This window comes from Planococcus citri, chromosome 5 (assembly GCF_950023065.1).
Source record: "Planococcus citri chromosome 5, ihPlaCitr1.1, whole genome shotgun sequence".
Classification (NCBI taxonomy): Eukaryota; Metazoa; Arthropoda; class Insecta; order Hemiptera; family Pseudococcidae; genus Planococcus; species Planococcus citri.
This window is the reverse complement of record NC_088681.1, coordinates 13596051-13610773: the sequence shown is the minus strand read 5'-3', so window position 1 is coordinate 13610773 and position 14723 is coordinate 13596051. Positions and strand designations below refer to the sequence as shown.

The window sequence follows — 14723 nt, the reverse complement described above, 5'->3', positions numbered from 1 at the left end:
TCTTTTATCCTGCATATACTTTTCGTGACGCTGTATTTGTTTATTTTCCCGGTTGTAGTGTATTTAGTCAAGTTCGAGCATCGTGTCTCGCGTATATAGTTAAATAAATCATATTTGTTTGCGACTAGGTAATTACTCGTACGTACGGAGCTGTACATTGATGTAAAAAAAAATCATTATACGGACATGCCGAATGCGAGAACGCTGCTGCTGCTGCTATATGGCAAAATATGGCAACTCGTAATAACGTTTTTACTGTTAGAGAACTTTTACGTAAGGTCGTAAAGCCGGCCGGTTCGACTTCGTCGAAGGAACCCGGTAACTAATACGTCTTAATTTTGAAGGTAAACCAGACATCGCAAGCGATTTTTACACGTAGCTAATCATTTTTTTAAAGCTTTAATTACGCGATATTCGAGCTCGGCTTCGGCTCGCTAGACGGTGCAGTTCATTGGACGGGATTTACTCGCTTATTATTGTTGGATTTCTTTTTGTCTGGTGGAAAAAATGATCCGGCAGATGGAAATTTTTAATTCGGTATCGTTGAACTTGAAAAGCATAATGGGACATTAAAAAGTTTTTATTTGTTCGAAGAATTAGTTATCGCAGAGTGCGTAATTGGCCTGTCTGAGTATTAGACGGAGACAAATGCGAAGTAGTTAAAGAGAAGGTCCTTTTTTTTGCGAATCAGTTTTTGAATAATATTTCTAAAAAAGTACAAGTCTTAATGGTCACCATGCAGACTATAAAATAATGGAGAAGAAAATTTCACAACTCTAACCTTGAGAAGTGCCAAAAATTGGTGACAAAAAAGTTCAGAAAAAGGAGTCATTTTTTATGTTTCAACTTTAAAAAAAAAATTTTCAAGTCAATTTTTGGGTTAATGAATTGAACACAACTTTCAATTTGGGAAGTATTTCTGGAACCCTTGGATGCATTTTTGGTGTCGTTTCACCCCTAAGGTGATAGCTCCTTCCAACTGTCTCTGTTTTGGGCGCTCCTGACACATGCTGGGAAGCTGAATCCGATGGTCTTCCAGATGGAATCCGTCCATCTCATGGGAGAGCGTCCGTGCCCTCTTGTTCCCTCTACCTTGCCTTGAACGACAAGGGACCAGGGCTGTTAAATTACCGTAATTTATTCGCTGGTAAAATACGGCGGTAAAATACGGTATTTTATGGTATTTTACGGTATTTATGCTATTTTACTAATTTGGATATGAAGAGTTATTTTTTGTAGTTTGACTTCGAAGTTCTAAACTTCTGACCTGCCTTTGAAGTAAATTTTCATCTGTTTTAGGTGTTATTAAAGATTATAGAAAATTTTCCATAGACATTTTTTGGAAATTTATGGGGAAAATTTTTGGTAACTTTCAAATTGTCGCCTTAGTTGCAAAAACTCGTATCTCCAACTATGAGCTCACACCTTGTGTAAACCGTTCTTTTTGCACTGTAGCGCTCTCTATTGGACTTTAATGCTCAACTAAAAGATAAGTAAGAGAGGGTGGTCCCCCTCTGTTACCTATCTTTTAGTTGAGCATTAAAGTCCAATAGAGAGCGCTACAGTGCAAAAAGAACAGTTTACACAAGGTGTGATCTCATAGTTGGAGATACCAGTTTTTGCAACTAAGGCGACAAAATTATAAATTTCCATGAAAATTTGGAAATTTATGAAGGAAAGATGGAAAAAAGTGTTGATTTAGCTTTTTGGTAAATTATGGTAAAATATGGTAATAAGTTGAACTTTTGGTAAAATACTGTAAAATACGGTAAAATACCGCCGTAATTTACCAACATAAATTATCTTACAACCCTGATAGGGACTCCATCACATCTGCCCTGGTGACATGCCCAAAGTATTTGAGGATTCGGCTGAGTACCACGGCTAACATCCTTTTCTGGACACTGATTTCCTCCAGGACAGATACATTAGTCCTCTTATCAGTTCATGGGATCCAAACATTGACTTTTCACTTTTCAGATGTACACTGCTAGTGGCCCATAAGCCCAACGTACAGCCATTGTGTTGAACATAGTAAGTCGAGGGTTGCAATCTGCGCATGTGCCAGCTCTGTTATGATGTTTTACCTCCACGGTACTGTTCTATGGCGGTAGGAGGAGGTATAATGTCATCAGGTACACTGACATGTAGAGAAAAACTGAGAAAACCAGAGTGTTTACAAGCCTTATCTTCAGAGTCTTGCTTACTGCTGCATCTGATCATATCTTCTTTAGATGAGACATGGTGCTTTGTTTGATTTGCTCTTTGCATCTTATCTCGGCTTCACTGCCTCCTTTGTTATCAACAATGGATCCCAGGTACACAAATTGATTCACCACATTCAATTCCCTCAATTTCCTGTATTTCAAGCAAGTTGTTCTCAGGCCAATTCACAATCATGATCTTTGTCTTTGCTTTATTTATTAGCAAGCCATATTTAGCACGCTCAGTGGTGTAGTGGGTTGAGCCACGGCTTTCTGAACAACAGGTTGTGGGTTCAAATCCCGCTAGAGACGCAGGCGTTAACGTGTAATGTATACATTGTAGTGCATTTAACATCTATTACACATTAAGCTCCGAGCACCAGAACAGTAGAGGCAACAGAATTGCATGCAATCTGTTGCCGGTATCAAAAAGCTGTAACTGGTTGAGCAACTATAGGTAGCGGTGATAACAGAACTCAGGGTTGTAAAAACCTGGCTAGTGATGTATGAGCTACTTTGTAGATAGCGTAGAAACCAACGGGAAACTACTACGTGAAAGCTCAAAACAATGTCGATTCCCCCAGAATAATTGCAGTGGCATAGGCATTCACCTCACCCTGTTGGGGTACCACAAAAATGTGATTTCTAATGTCCTGTAAAGGACAAGGAACCACGACGACGACATATTTAGCGCTAATTTCTTCCAGACATTTCAGAAAAGTGGTCATATTTTTGAGACTTAAGGCAATGAGGGTTGTGTTGTCAGCATAGCAAAAGTTTGACATTCATACACCTCTAATCAATACCCTTCCCTACCACTCTCCAGAGCTGCTATCACTGACGCTTTCTGCTATGATTAGTTGCAGCGTCTCATGAATTATATATTCTCCATGTAGATTAAACAGGACCAAAGTACCTTCCCATGGAAATTTTGAGAAAATATTTAAAAAAGCAAAAACAAGACTTGTACACAATTTTTTCCAAAAAAAAGTATTATTAGTAAGCAAAACAGCTTGGAAAAGTAACCAAAAAGTGACCAAAAACTTGATTAAACAAGGAAAAAAAACTAATGAAAGTGAACGATGACCAAAAAACTGAACATTTCTGGTATGACTTTGCATGAGAATTATAAAATTACTTACTTATTCTTATACGCAAGTTCATACTCTATCATTTTTGGAAGGAACTTTGTACTCACCTGAAACAAACAAAAATTAAGGTGGATTAGTTACTTATGAAATTATTGATCAATCGATAGATATAATATGAAATAATAATAGTTGAAGCCCAAGTAAAAATTCTGACGATCTCCATGTTTAACAAAGAGCCAGAAATGAATATTCACATAATATAAAGTATCATAAAGATTATAAAATTGTTGTGAAAATCACTTAAAAATATCACAAATAGATGGACCATCAAAATACAACCAAAGAGAAAATGTCTCATTTGGGTAGAATTTTGCACACACTGCTTAGATTATTGAAAACTATGAAATTCGTCAAATTGACCCCCTCCTCTTCATAATTGAAAATTACTAGATATTTAACCTCATTTTATTTTACTCAAAACTGGTTTTGCTCTCGCCACCAACAAACGGTATTATTTGAATATACTTTCAGAAAGCTCTCCACTCGACCCCCCCCCCCCAAACACACACAAAAACAAAATAAAAAAATCAAAAAAGTCAATTTTTTCACAGGAAAATTGTCAAAAATAAAATTGAAAGGAAATTCATACATATAAGTACAATATTTTTAATTTCAATCAAAATTATTGAAAAAAACAATACAAATGAACGCATTAGTGATTTTTTTCAATTTTTCAGTACCCACATTTGACATTACTAGACCTTTTTCATTTCCTTTAGGAAGTCCATTTCACTGTGGAAAGGCCAAAAATGAACTTTGGAGACTCTCTTGGCCTCTCGTCCGCTCTATAGGTGGTTTTCTACGTTCAATTCATCAACGCTTCAACACCCACTTTGACTTCGAAGTAAACTTTTATTACAATTAAAACACGATTGATATCAAGTAAGTAGACAGGAACAGAACTGTAAGTAAATCCATGTCAACATATCAACTTCTATCACTTCGAGGTGGGGAAAAGAGCAATCAAACTAAAAACTTATGCTCGTAGGCGTGAAAGGTTTCATCTATAATGAAATAAGCCTGTAAATTTTCGCGAACTTTGCTCTTTCGACGTACGAGAATTTCCTCTGAAAATCATAACGTTGACAGGAACATGGCGAATGGCGTGGAATTTTTCTAATTTAAATCATCCGTGTACCTAGTTGAAAATGATACGAAACTGCTCAGAGTGTATGGTCAAGGGCACCTCAACCCCAAAAACATTTCCTGTTACTATACGTAGGTACCTGCTCGCGATCGAGTAAATATGTTTTTTTCCCTGTCCGATGAACTTGTAATGGAGGAATTTTCCAACAGTTTGGTGAACTGATATGACGCTAACTTAGGCTCTGTGGATGTTAACGCGTTGTAATAATATTTTGGAAAAATTCGACCGAAATGTGGGGCTTTTACAGTGTACGTTAGAGCTTTGGAATTAAGCGTAAATCTAGTTCACTAGGTAAGGGAAGTTTTGCATTAAATTGGGTCACAGTATTCGCAAATGGATGGCCTAGATTTTCCGCATTTACCGCAGTTTCACTTCATCATTGGTGTGTCGAGAAGAGCACAGCAGCGACGCTTCGTTACTATTATATTTTACTCGCGTATATAGTTACTCGTGTATTTGTATTTGTATGTAGTATAGGTATAATGTGTTTCCAGCGGGGGGTGAACTTATCACCCCGAAGGATTGGCGATGGCGAATTTACCCGGTCAAAATAGCAGCTTTGAGCGCAGATACGCTTCGAAATCAGGCTACGATGCTTTAAACTCGAACCAATGTCTTGACATCTGACCTATATTTTGCTCCAGTTTTTACGCTATTTTTTCTTTCTTGCTTTCTTTCCCTTTTTTCGGAAATTCGATCGAGGGTGTTGGAACATCGTTGGTACTTGTGTATACCTATCGCGTATAGTATTGCGACCTTTTGCGTGGAATATAGGCTTTTAATTGGGTTAGCACGTTTGAAATTTATAGTATCCTTTTTGGATTACCTTTTCGTACTCGTTCTGTCTAATTTTTTTTCGGCGGATCAGCTTTTGAGCCGCGGTTGATTCGCCTGATGATGTGCTTAATTTATGGTAATTCTCATTTTCGCCCATACTGCGATCCTATGCCTACTATATTAGGTATTTAAATGATGAATTAAAATTAATGAGTTGGTTTATTTCGTTTTCTAATGTGGGAATTACATTAGCCGCCTATCTGTGTTTTTTTTTTTATTAACATGTCAGAAATATGGTATGGTAAGTTTTATGATTGAAAAGTACCTTAGTATAATACCGATGAAACTTTACGCGAGATTTTCTCGTTTGGAATTTTTTACGAGGTGCAAAAAACTTATATATTTGTACCGGTAATTCGAATATTGAAGGAGCTATAAAACTTAAAATTTTTATAACTCCGGCTTATTTTAGAATCGGGAAAATTTTTCATTTGATGGTTTGCAATTATTAATGTTAGCAGATTTAATTAAATATTAATTATCGCGGTTTAACGAATCGAATTTATGGTCATTTTTTTCGCACATAATGCATTATTGGCAACGTCGCATTCTGTATTTGAAAGAAATATGAATTTAGATGCTCTTTGGTTACTAAAATCAGGTACTACACTCGTATGTTTATTCTTTTCCTTCTGGCTACACTGCCTTTTCAGCGTTACGCGGTTACTTGTGGCAGTTTCAAGTTTCAAAAATCTACTGGAGCCTCCAGTAATTTCCAAAAAGTTGCTGGAGGCTCCAAAATGGTTTTTAAACCAACTACGATAGTTGACTTACGAGTAATATCGTGCTTCAGTTGGAATACAGCGCGAATTTCGGATTTTCAACGTCATTTGATGACATTTTTTGGAAATTTCAAGTTTCAAAAATCTGCTGGAGACTCCAGAACAGCTCAAAACGATTTGAAACTGTTTCCAATCGATTTGGCAGGCCGAAAATAGGCAATGCCCAATTTCAGCTTTCTAGATCAATTTGGTAAAATTTTGATTTTTCAACTCATTTTTGGCTCAAATTTGATTTTCAAAAATTCACCAAAAATCGAAAAATTGACTTCAGCGCTTGAAATTTTGGGTGATGATGAATTTTTGTCTGCTCTTTCGATCTAGCTCTGTACAGTTCAAAAAAAAATTCGTACTAGACCTATTTTGGGTCTATGCAATGCTCTCTGCATAGCACCTAGGATTCTATGAGATAAGTCTGATGCATACTTTTCACGAATCGAAGCTCCCAAAAGCCACCTGATGTACATCCTGATTCCTCAATCAGAATAGATTCAAAATATCTTGGTTTAACCACCTGCTCAACGGTGTTTAATCCTACTGGTTATTCGATGGCCTGAGCATTTCCTTCTTGCTGATTACCTATAGGAAATGATCAACACCCATCAAAGAAACAGTTCCTATCATCCAATTGGATTGGAAACGACCTCTTCTTATCACCAACAATAATTAAAACCAGTTAAAAGTCTACTTCCATTTCCACATACATATCTAGCCATCGATGCGATACGATGATCGCAGCCACTAACGACGACGATGAAGACTGTTTCGCAACAACTTCGGATGTCAGCAGTAACGAAAGCGAAGTTTCACTTTAAATACTCTCTACAATATTCATACGCGTGCTTCTTTCGTACATATATTATATGCGTCTCTAATTATGGTATAATTATTGAAAAGTGTAATACGTGTCAAGTTCAATAAAAGTCTAGAAGAGTGAATGCGTCGTTGTCGTTGTCTTGGCGTATGACGTGCGTAATACTACTACATATACATGTGCAATGGCACTTGGCAGTAGCGGGGATGGCAGCGACTCGACGCCTGGTCGTAAGCGCCGAGTCGCACCATTCGCATACACATTGACAAAGTATATGCACAATTGCCGCTGATAATATACATACATATGTTTAATGTAGAGGTACATTAAATGACACGTCGACGTTGACGACGACAACCCTATGGCTAAAATTCAGTCGATATTTTTTCAAACAGATAGATACAACAGAAAGCGAATACCTATACCGAATGATAAGGTATTATGGAAACTTGCTTGTATATAGTATCGCTATACAGAAGCTATCGCATATCCAAAGACCATGAACGTAAAGCCTATACGCAAGGTCGTCATGACATATCTTTTGAAACAGAATGTTGTACATAAGATAATGTACTCGATGACATTGCAATCCTGTTGACGTATTGTGCGATTTTTCAAAATGCGGTTCACCTTTTTTTTTTGCTTTGCTTTGCTTGCCTCTGTACGCATGTTTTTGTTCTGCGAATTTCCCAAAGGGAAGTGGCGGAGGTCTCTGGAATATGGTTTAACATAATTGGCGAAGAAGGAAAGAGTAGGGTATGGAATTTTTATCCAGAAATTTCCTGGTTATTGTGACCAAGAATTGACCGTCGTCGTCGGTGTGTCCTCCGTTTGCCTAATTTGTTACAGAGGTGACCCCTGAAGAGAAGCGATTATAGCTTTTATCGAAGGGTCATCAGTGTCCCACTGTCCCTCTATTGATTGTTTTTTCTGCAGTTGCTGTGTACAGTCAGAAGTTTTATCCAAGCATTGGTACGATCCTTTCTTGATTCTTTACAAGAGAATCTTCTCAGCTCACACTCTCCAGATTGAACAAACCAAGCTACATTGAAAGAGCATGCCCTATAAACCCCCCCCCCCAAGCCCCCGATCTTCTGGGACAACATTTTTCTCAAAGGGGACATCCTAAAGAACATTTAAGAACCAAACTTGTCAAAAAAAAAGTTGGCCCTACAAACAAACTGGCGGCCATTTTGATCGACAGGTCAGCCAAAATCGCAGGTTTTGATTTCTAATACAGAACTCACACGAGATTTTTTGAACTGCACAAAGCTAGATCGAAAAAGCATGCAAAAATTCATCATCACCCAAAATTTCAAGTGCTAAAGTTGATTTATCGATTTTTGGTGAATTTTTGAAAATCAAATTTAAGCCAAAAATAAGGGGAAAAAATCAAAATTTTACCAAATTGATCTAGAAAGCTGAAATTTGGCAAATTCCCATTTTTTGACCTGCCAAATCGATTGGAAACGGTTTCAAACCGTTTTGAGCAGTTCTGGAGTCTCCAGCGGATTTTTGAAACTAGAAATTTCCAGAAAATTTCATCAAATGACGTTGGAAATCTGATATTCGCGCTGCATTTCAACTCAAGCACGCTATTAAGTCGACTGCTAGTTGATTTAAAAGCCATTTTGGAGCCTACAGCAACTTTTTGGAAATTACTGAAGCCTCCAGTAGATTGTTGAAATTTGAAATTACCACAAAATTTCATCAAATGTAATTTAAAACCCGAAATTCATTCTGCACTCCAATTTCAACACGTTATCAAGTCCACTACAGTTGGGTTCAAGTGTTTTTGGAGCCTCCAGTGACTTTTTGAAAATTTTTAGATCCTCCACAGCAGATTTTTGAAACTTGAAATTTCCACAAAATCTGTCCATTTGGGCTACCCAACTTCATTTGACGAAATTTTGTGGAAATTTCCAGTTTCAAAAGTTTACTGGAGGCTCCAGTAATTTTCAAAATGTTGCTGGAGGCTTCAAAACGACTTGAAATGTACCTGCAGAGCTTAAATATCATATTTCCAACTTCATTTGAGGAAATTTCAAGTTCTAAAAATTTGCTGGAGGCTCCAGAAATGCTCCAAACGGTTTAAAACCGTTTCCAATCGAATTGGCAAGTCGAAAATAGGAAATATTCCAAATTTCAACTTTCTAGGTGAATTTGATAAAATTTTGATTTTTTTCTCATCTTTTGGCTTAAATTTGCTAAAAAGCAAAAATTTTTGATATTTTTGAAAAAAAAGCAGAACTTTGACAATAATAGCAAAAGGAACGCCTTTTTTTGCAATTTGGCTATTTTTGACAAAAAAGCTAAACTTTTGGACCATTTTTTTCAAAAAGGAAGGCATTTTAGATTTTTTAGAAAAGATTGAAAAAATGAGGATACATCCGTTTTCACAATTTCTGTCCAAAAAGTCAGAATTCTGGACAATTTTGAGTAAAAATTAGGACTTTTGGGAATTTTATGAAAAAAAAAGACAAATCTGATCTATTTTTCTAAAAAACTACAAATTTTGTAAATTTTTGAAAAAGCGAGAATTTTTCAAGAATTTTTGGAAAAAGGCAACACTTTGACAATTTGGAATTAATGACAAAAAAAATACCTTTTGGCAATTTTGAGTAATTTCAAGGATAAAACCTGAAAATTTTTGAAATTTTCCGCAAAAAAGCGACAATTTTTGCCTGTTTATAGCAAAAAAACGTACTTTTTTGGCAATCCTGACAGAAGGCGAGATTTTTTGCTATTTTCAGCAGAAATTAAAATTCCATCAACTTTTGAAAAATTCTTTGTGTTTCACTGATGTCGATTTTTATTGATTTTGTCGCCTTTTTTCCGTGACTTTGTGTATCAATTCAACTTTTCTTCAACGTTTTATGGAATTTTTGCCAAATTTCAATGATATTTCATCAACTTCTGGTAATTTTCACTGATCTTCATGTTCATTTTAAACAAGTTTTTCATTTTTTCGTGCGATTTTCGCCAAATTTTCACGAGCTTTTAACAATTATTGGCACTTTTCATTGATTTTGACCATTTTTAATTACTTCTCATGAGATGATTCTCGCAAATTCTACCAAAATTTCAATTTTTGTTATTTTTAAAAATTGATTTTGAAGTTTTATAAATTTTTAAGTGATTGTAAATTGTTTTCAATACTTTTTCATGCTGCTTTGGTAAAAATTTCACTTGAAATCGCCAATTTTGACAATTTTTATTCACTTTGACTTTTTTTTTTTGAGTTTTAATCTCTTTTTACACAATTTTAACATTTTTTGAAGGGGTTTGTCCCAACTTTCATCAATTTTTGGCAATTTTCACTGATTTTGAAGATTTTTTCATGCTTGAACATTACTTTAACATTATTTTAACAAAATTCCATCTTCAATTAGTACTGCTCAATATTGATTTCAACGTTTTTTTTTGCATTTTTTTGGTGCTTTTATACTATTTGAACACCTTTCCGACAATTTTTTTTTAAATAGAATTCTCACAAAACTTCATCAATTTTTGTTGTTTTCAACTTTTTTGGTGATGTTAATTTTTTCATATTTTAAAAACTTCTTCATAAAATTTTTGTAAAATTTTTTGGATTCATTTTAAAATGATCTTGACGCTTTTTAAATACAATTTTCCCAAATTCTGCAGGTCAGCATATTTCAGTAAGGTGATCTTAGTATTTTCATTTTTTTTTACTTTTTACTTTCTTTCTATTTTTTTTACTTATTTTTTTTTGTTTTCAATTTTTTAAAATTTTTTTCCCATTTTTTATTAATTTTTTTTAAAATGTTATTAAATACGTATATAGAAAATTTAATTAAACGTGTTTTAAACACTTTTTTCTGCAATTTTTTCCAACTATTGTTCAACTATCATCAATTTTTGGCGATTTAGAAAATGTTCAGTGCTTTTACTTTCAAAACATTTGATATGCTGCCCATCGATATCTCATCAGATAATCTAGTACATCGAAGAAGGCTGCCTATACCTTTCTACGTTTCTACAATACATAATCTATTCCGCATCCACTATGCATCTCATCAACATCGATTTTCGCTAATATATTCCAAATCCAATTCCGCCCATTATCCATGCAAAACATCATCAGCAGCAGCAGTACCAATCAGTGGGTTGATTCGATCTACTCGTATGATGAAATCTCTCTCAACAAATGCCTCTATTATACATAGTAGAACAACTCAAGGCACTTGGCACTTGTCACTTGTCGCGTACAATTCATATTAACATTCCATTACACTACACTGTTGCCTGTTGCGCCCTTCTCAGAGCGTCAGCTTCTCGCTGGACAACTCGTTTCTTCCATAATATCACCAGCCAAGGGGAAGAGGACGAGATCGGCACACTATGTATTATAGAATATTCGCATCTCTCGGCGTTATTCAGTTCAGTTCGCAATTAAGAATATAAGAGAACGCCGAATATTTCATACATCCAAGTACACTTTCCTTATTCTTGACGTGTATATTATTGTTGCCTTTCACGAAGCCACTTTTTAAGGCATAACGTAATCGCTTCTCCGGTGCTGGCTTACGTAATGGCGAAATAACATTGTGAGCAAGAGCAGCTCGGGCTCGCGTACCGCTTCACGTAACTCGACCATCTAACGCACGCCATAGAGCAATTTTTTTTTGGCTTTATTATACGGATCTTATTGTGTACTACAGAATCGCGTACTTGGACCAGTTTGGTCCTCCGCGCGGTCTTATATTCGCGCTTTTATAATCTACGACTCTTGTTGTGTGTGAGAGACCATCGTCGTCGCATCGAAACGCGAAAAAACGAAAGAGAAAGTATACGTACAGCTAAGCCAAACCGAACCTAACCCAGCGTATAATAATCTGTACGTAATGTTCGACCTTTTCTCCCCTATACGATACTGGTTGTATAGTATTTTCGCAATTATCGATAGGTAAATGAAATATCGTAATTTTTCGAAAGCTTTTACGATTACGAGCCTGGCTCTTCGACTTGGTCTACGAGGAGTAAATAATCATCGTAGCTTACCTTTCTTTTTCGAGGATATTCGTCGTATTCTTCGTCCAAGACGATACCCTCGTCGGTAATCGATCCCCATATTCCTGATCCGCCACTTTCGCTGAGTGGAGGAGACGGTGTACCACTGCGCCAGGAAGCGCAGTCGCTGAAACTGGCGCTCGGCGATAAAGGCTGATCGATCCAGTGATTTCCTGCAACAATAATAAATTCCCACACATGACAGATGAATTCGTCTTTTACTCGTATCAAACGGTCGATTCTTCGGCAAATCAATCCCGGGGAGAAAGTACACACTATAGATGATCGATCGCAAACGATGCTAATTGGCCTACTATTCATACCCATATACCCATGCTCACTTATGTATATTGGAATGATGGATTACAGACGTCGTATAATTAGCCCCATAAATCGTATTTTATCTCAATTTATCTCGCCTAGTGAAGCTTTAAAAGCGTATATATGATCGATTAACGGTTCGCGAGCGTAGATTTATCGATAAATAAACACTTGTCCGTTCGCTCAACGTGTAAACAAACGAGTTGGTCTCGTATGAAAAAAAAAAAATCGCATTAATCGAGCTGTATAAAAGAAAAAACAACGAAGGACGTCGAAATAAAAACAAATTTAACGCTCGCTCGTCGTCCTATGTACGTATAATTCGCTCTCTTCCTCCTTTTTTTTTTTTTTCGTTTCACCCATATCTTCGCGTGCTTGACGAGTAATGTTTTCAAATACACGAGCTATACGTACCAACCAAAAAAGAAAAAAAAAATCTAAACGTCAGGTCATTTGTGGTAATTGTTTGGAAAACACTGCGTGATGTTTTCGGCGAATTATTCTCAAAATATTAATTAATTCTTCTATTCCTCTTCTAAACAATGTATGGAAGAATTTCGCGTTTGGTTCGTTGGTTGCAAAATGTTTATAATCATTCAAGGTCGAAAGCTACACTATTCGATATTGGCTTAAAAAAAAAAATTTCGCCACATTCCTCGCACCTTTTATACATAATACAAATTGTCAACTTTCTAATGGCCACGTATCTTGTGAGATACGTCAGAGTTCGCGTGGTAGGCTAAATTTCGATCGTAGGTGGCCGAAAATTGATTTTGTTCACCCACGTTTGACATTTTTCGAGTATTCCCAATTGCCTTTAAATTGAGTATATTTTTGGCCATGAATTTGAGCCTGATTGATTCGTGCGAACTATGAATATACATAATCGATGAGAAATTCATTATTAAACCTTCACTGCTCAGAGTTTAGCTTCAGTTTTGTATTCTAATTAATTTAAAAGCAAATCTGATCCAAACTTCGTCAATTTTTGGCATCATTGTTCTCAGTTTTTGAACCTATGTTGACCCCCTGTCCATTCTTTGAGACTCATTTCACATTTGGAGAAACAAATGGGGAGAATTTCCAAAAATTGCCCATTTTCCAATTCCTCGACAGAAAATTATCAACTTGCCTCTCTTAAATCCACATTTTTGAACAAATAGTTGAGATTTGAATCTATATATCTCACCATTAAATTTCCAACCTCTTTAAAAATTACATAATTATGTGGCAACGTGTTCGCGGGGGCGATCCGAATTAATTTTTTCACCATCCAAAGAAGCTCTACTGTCTACGCTATGCCATACGATCTCAATGACTCTACCAAAATGAAAAAACAACACAGGTGACAAGTACCTAATCGTACTCCGCCCATCTGGATCTGAATCTGACAATATGCACACACTGCAGGCGGCGAAGCAGTGCCAGAGAGCCAGAGCGTTTGATGGCGCGGCTGGTTGGACGTTTATACGAGTAAATTAAGACCTACTTAGGATAAATGACACCGGTTAAGAATTTAGGGCCATTCTAGGCTATAGGTTACCTTAGATGGAAAGCGAATAGGTTACGACGTTAAACGTAGCGCAGCGGTTTGGTGAAACGTAATCTAGCGCGGCAGACCTTGATTTATATACGCTGAATTAAGCAATACCCCCTTTAGAAAATGAAGGCGCGCGCGATCTACGCTAATAACGCTGCTACGCCATCTTATATACGTATGCCTACTAGTAACAGCGTTTATCTTTCATAGGTATCGTGTTGTATGTACTATTAAAAAATACCGAGAGTTAACGATGCTAGAGTATAAGAAATATAGGTAAGTATACACGATGATAACACGCCTCGAACAAATCTCCCATGCACTTGAGGTTATATGGATATCTGTAGAGGGTAAGGACTACCCAATTACCCATGTAACACTTGTACTTAATTAATCGCGAGATCGTATATGCTATGAAATGAAATAGATAAGTACCTACAGATATACCTAATGAATTTTGGATCTAGGTAATATGGAATTGTAGAGCGCGATGTGAAACTGACAATTTTCATGGCCAGGGTCATCACAAAACGATACGACTGTGTGTGTAATGTATATTTGTACGAGTAAATAGCTTCCACAGAACTTTGCTGAGGTCAATACCTGTGTCCACCACGATGTATTTGTATAATACGGTTTTGCATTCGCGCATTAGGTTACAATGACATTTCTAAGGTTAAAATACTCATTAAAATGATTTCACATTATGGCAATGACGTTGTAGGAGGACTCAAGAGGTGGCAAAACAGCCATAAGGTCAGAAAGAGAAACTCTTCAACTAAGGGTTTCAAAAAAACCAATCGATTTTGGAACTGAGATCCGAAAATCGGAATAAATCAACGTCTCGCATTACTTTTTAGGACATTTTTTAAAGAATTTGAGAGCATCGAGTGGTG

At 36.4% G+C, this 14723-nt stretch overlaps 1 protein-coding gene across 2 annotated transcripts in view; it reads right to left on the bottom strand.

Moving 5' to 3' along the window:
• The window catches only part of LOC135849047 (zinc finger protein 395-like), a 134357-nt gene that overhangs the window by 57223 nt on the left and 62411 nt on the right, over positions 1-14723 (bottom strand). For both annotated transcript variants that reach the window (XM_065369188.1, XM_065369189.1), the window contains exon 5: positions 11958-12139. In XM_065369188.1, coding sequence (XP_065225260.1) covers positions 11958-12139 — 182 coding nt within the window. The remainder of the gene's footprint in view (positions 1-11957; positions 12140-14723) is intronic.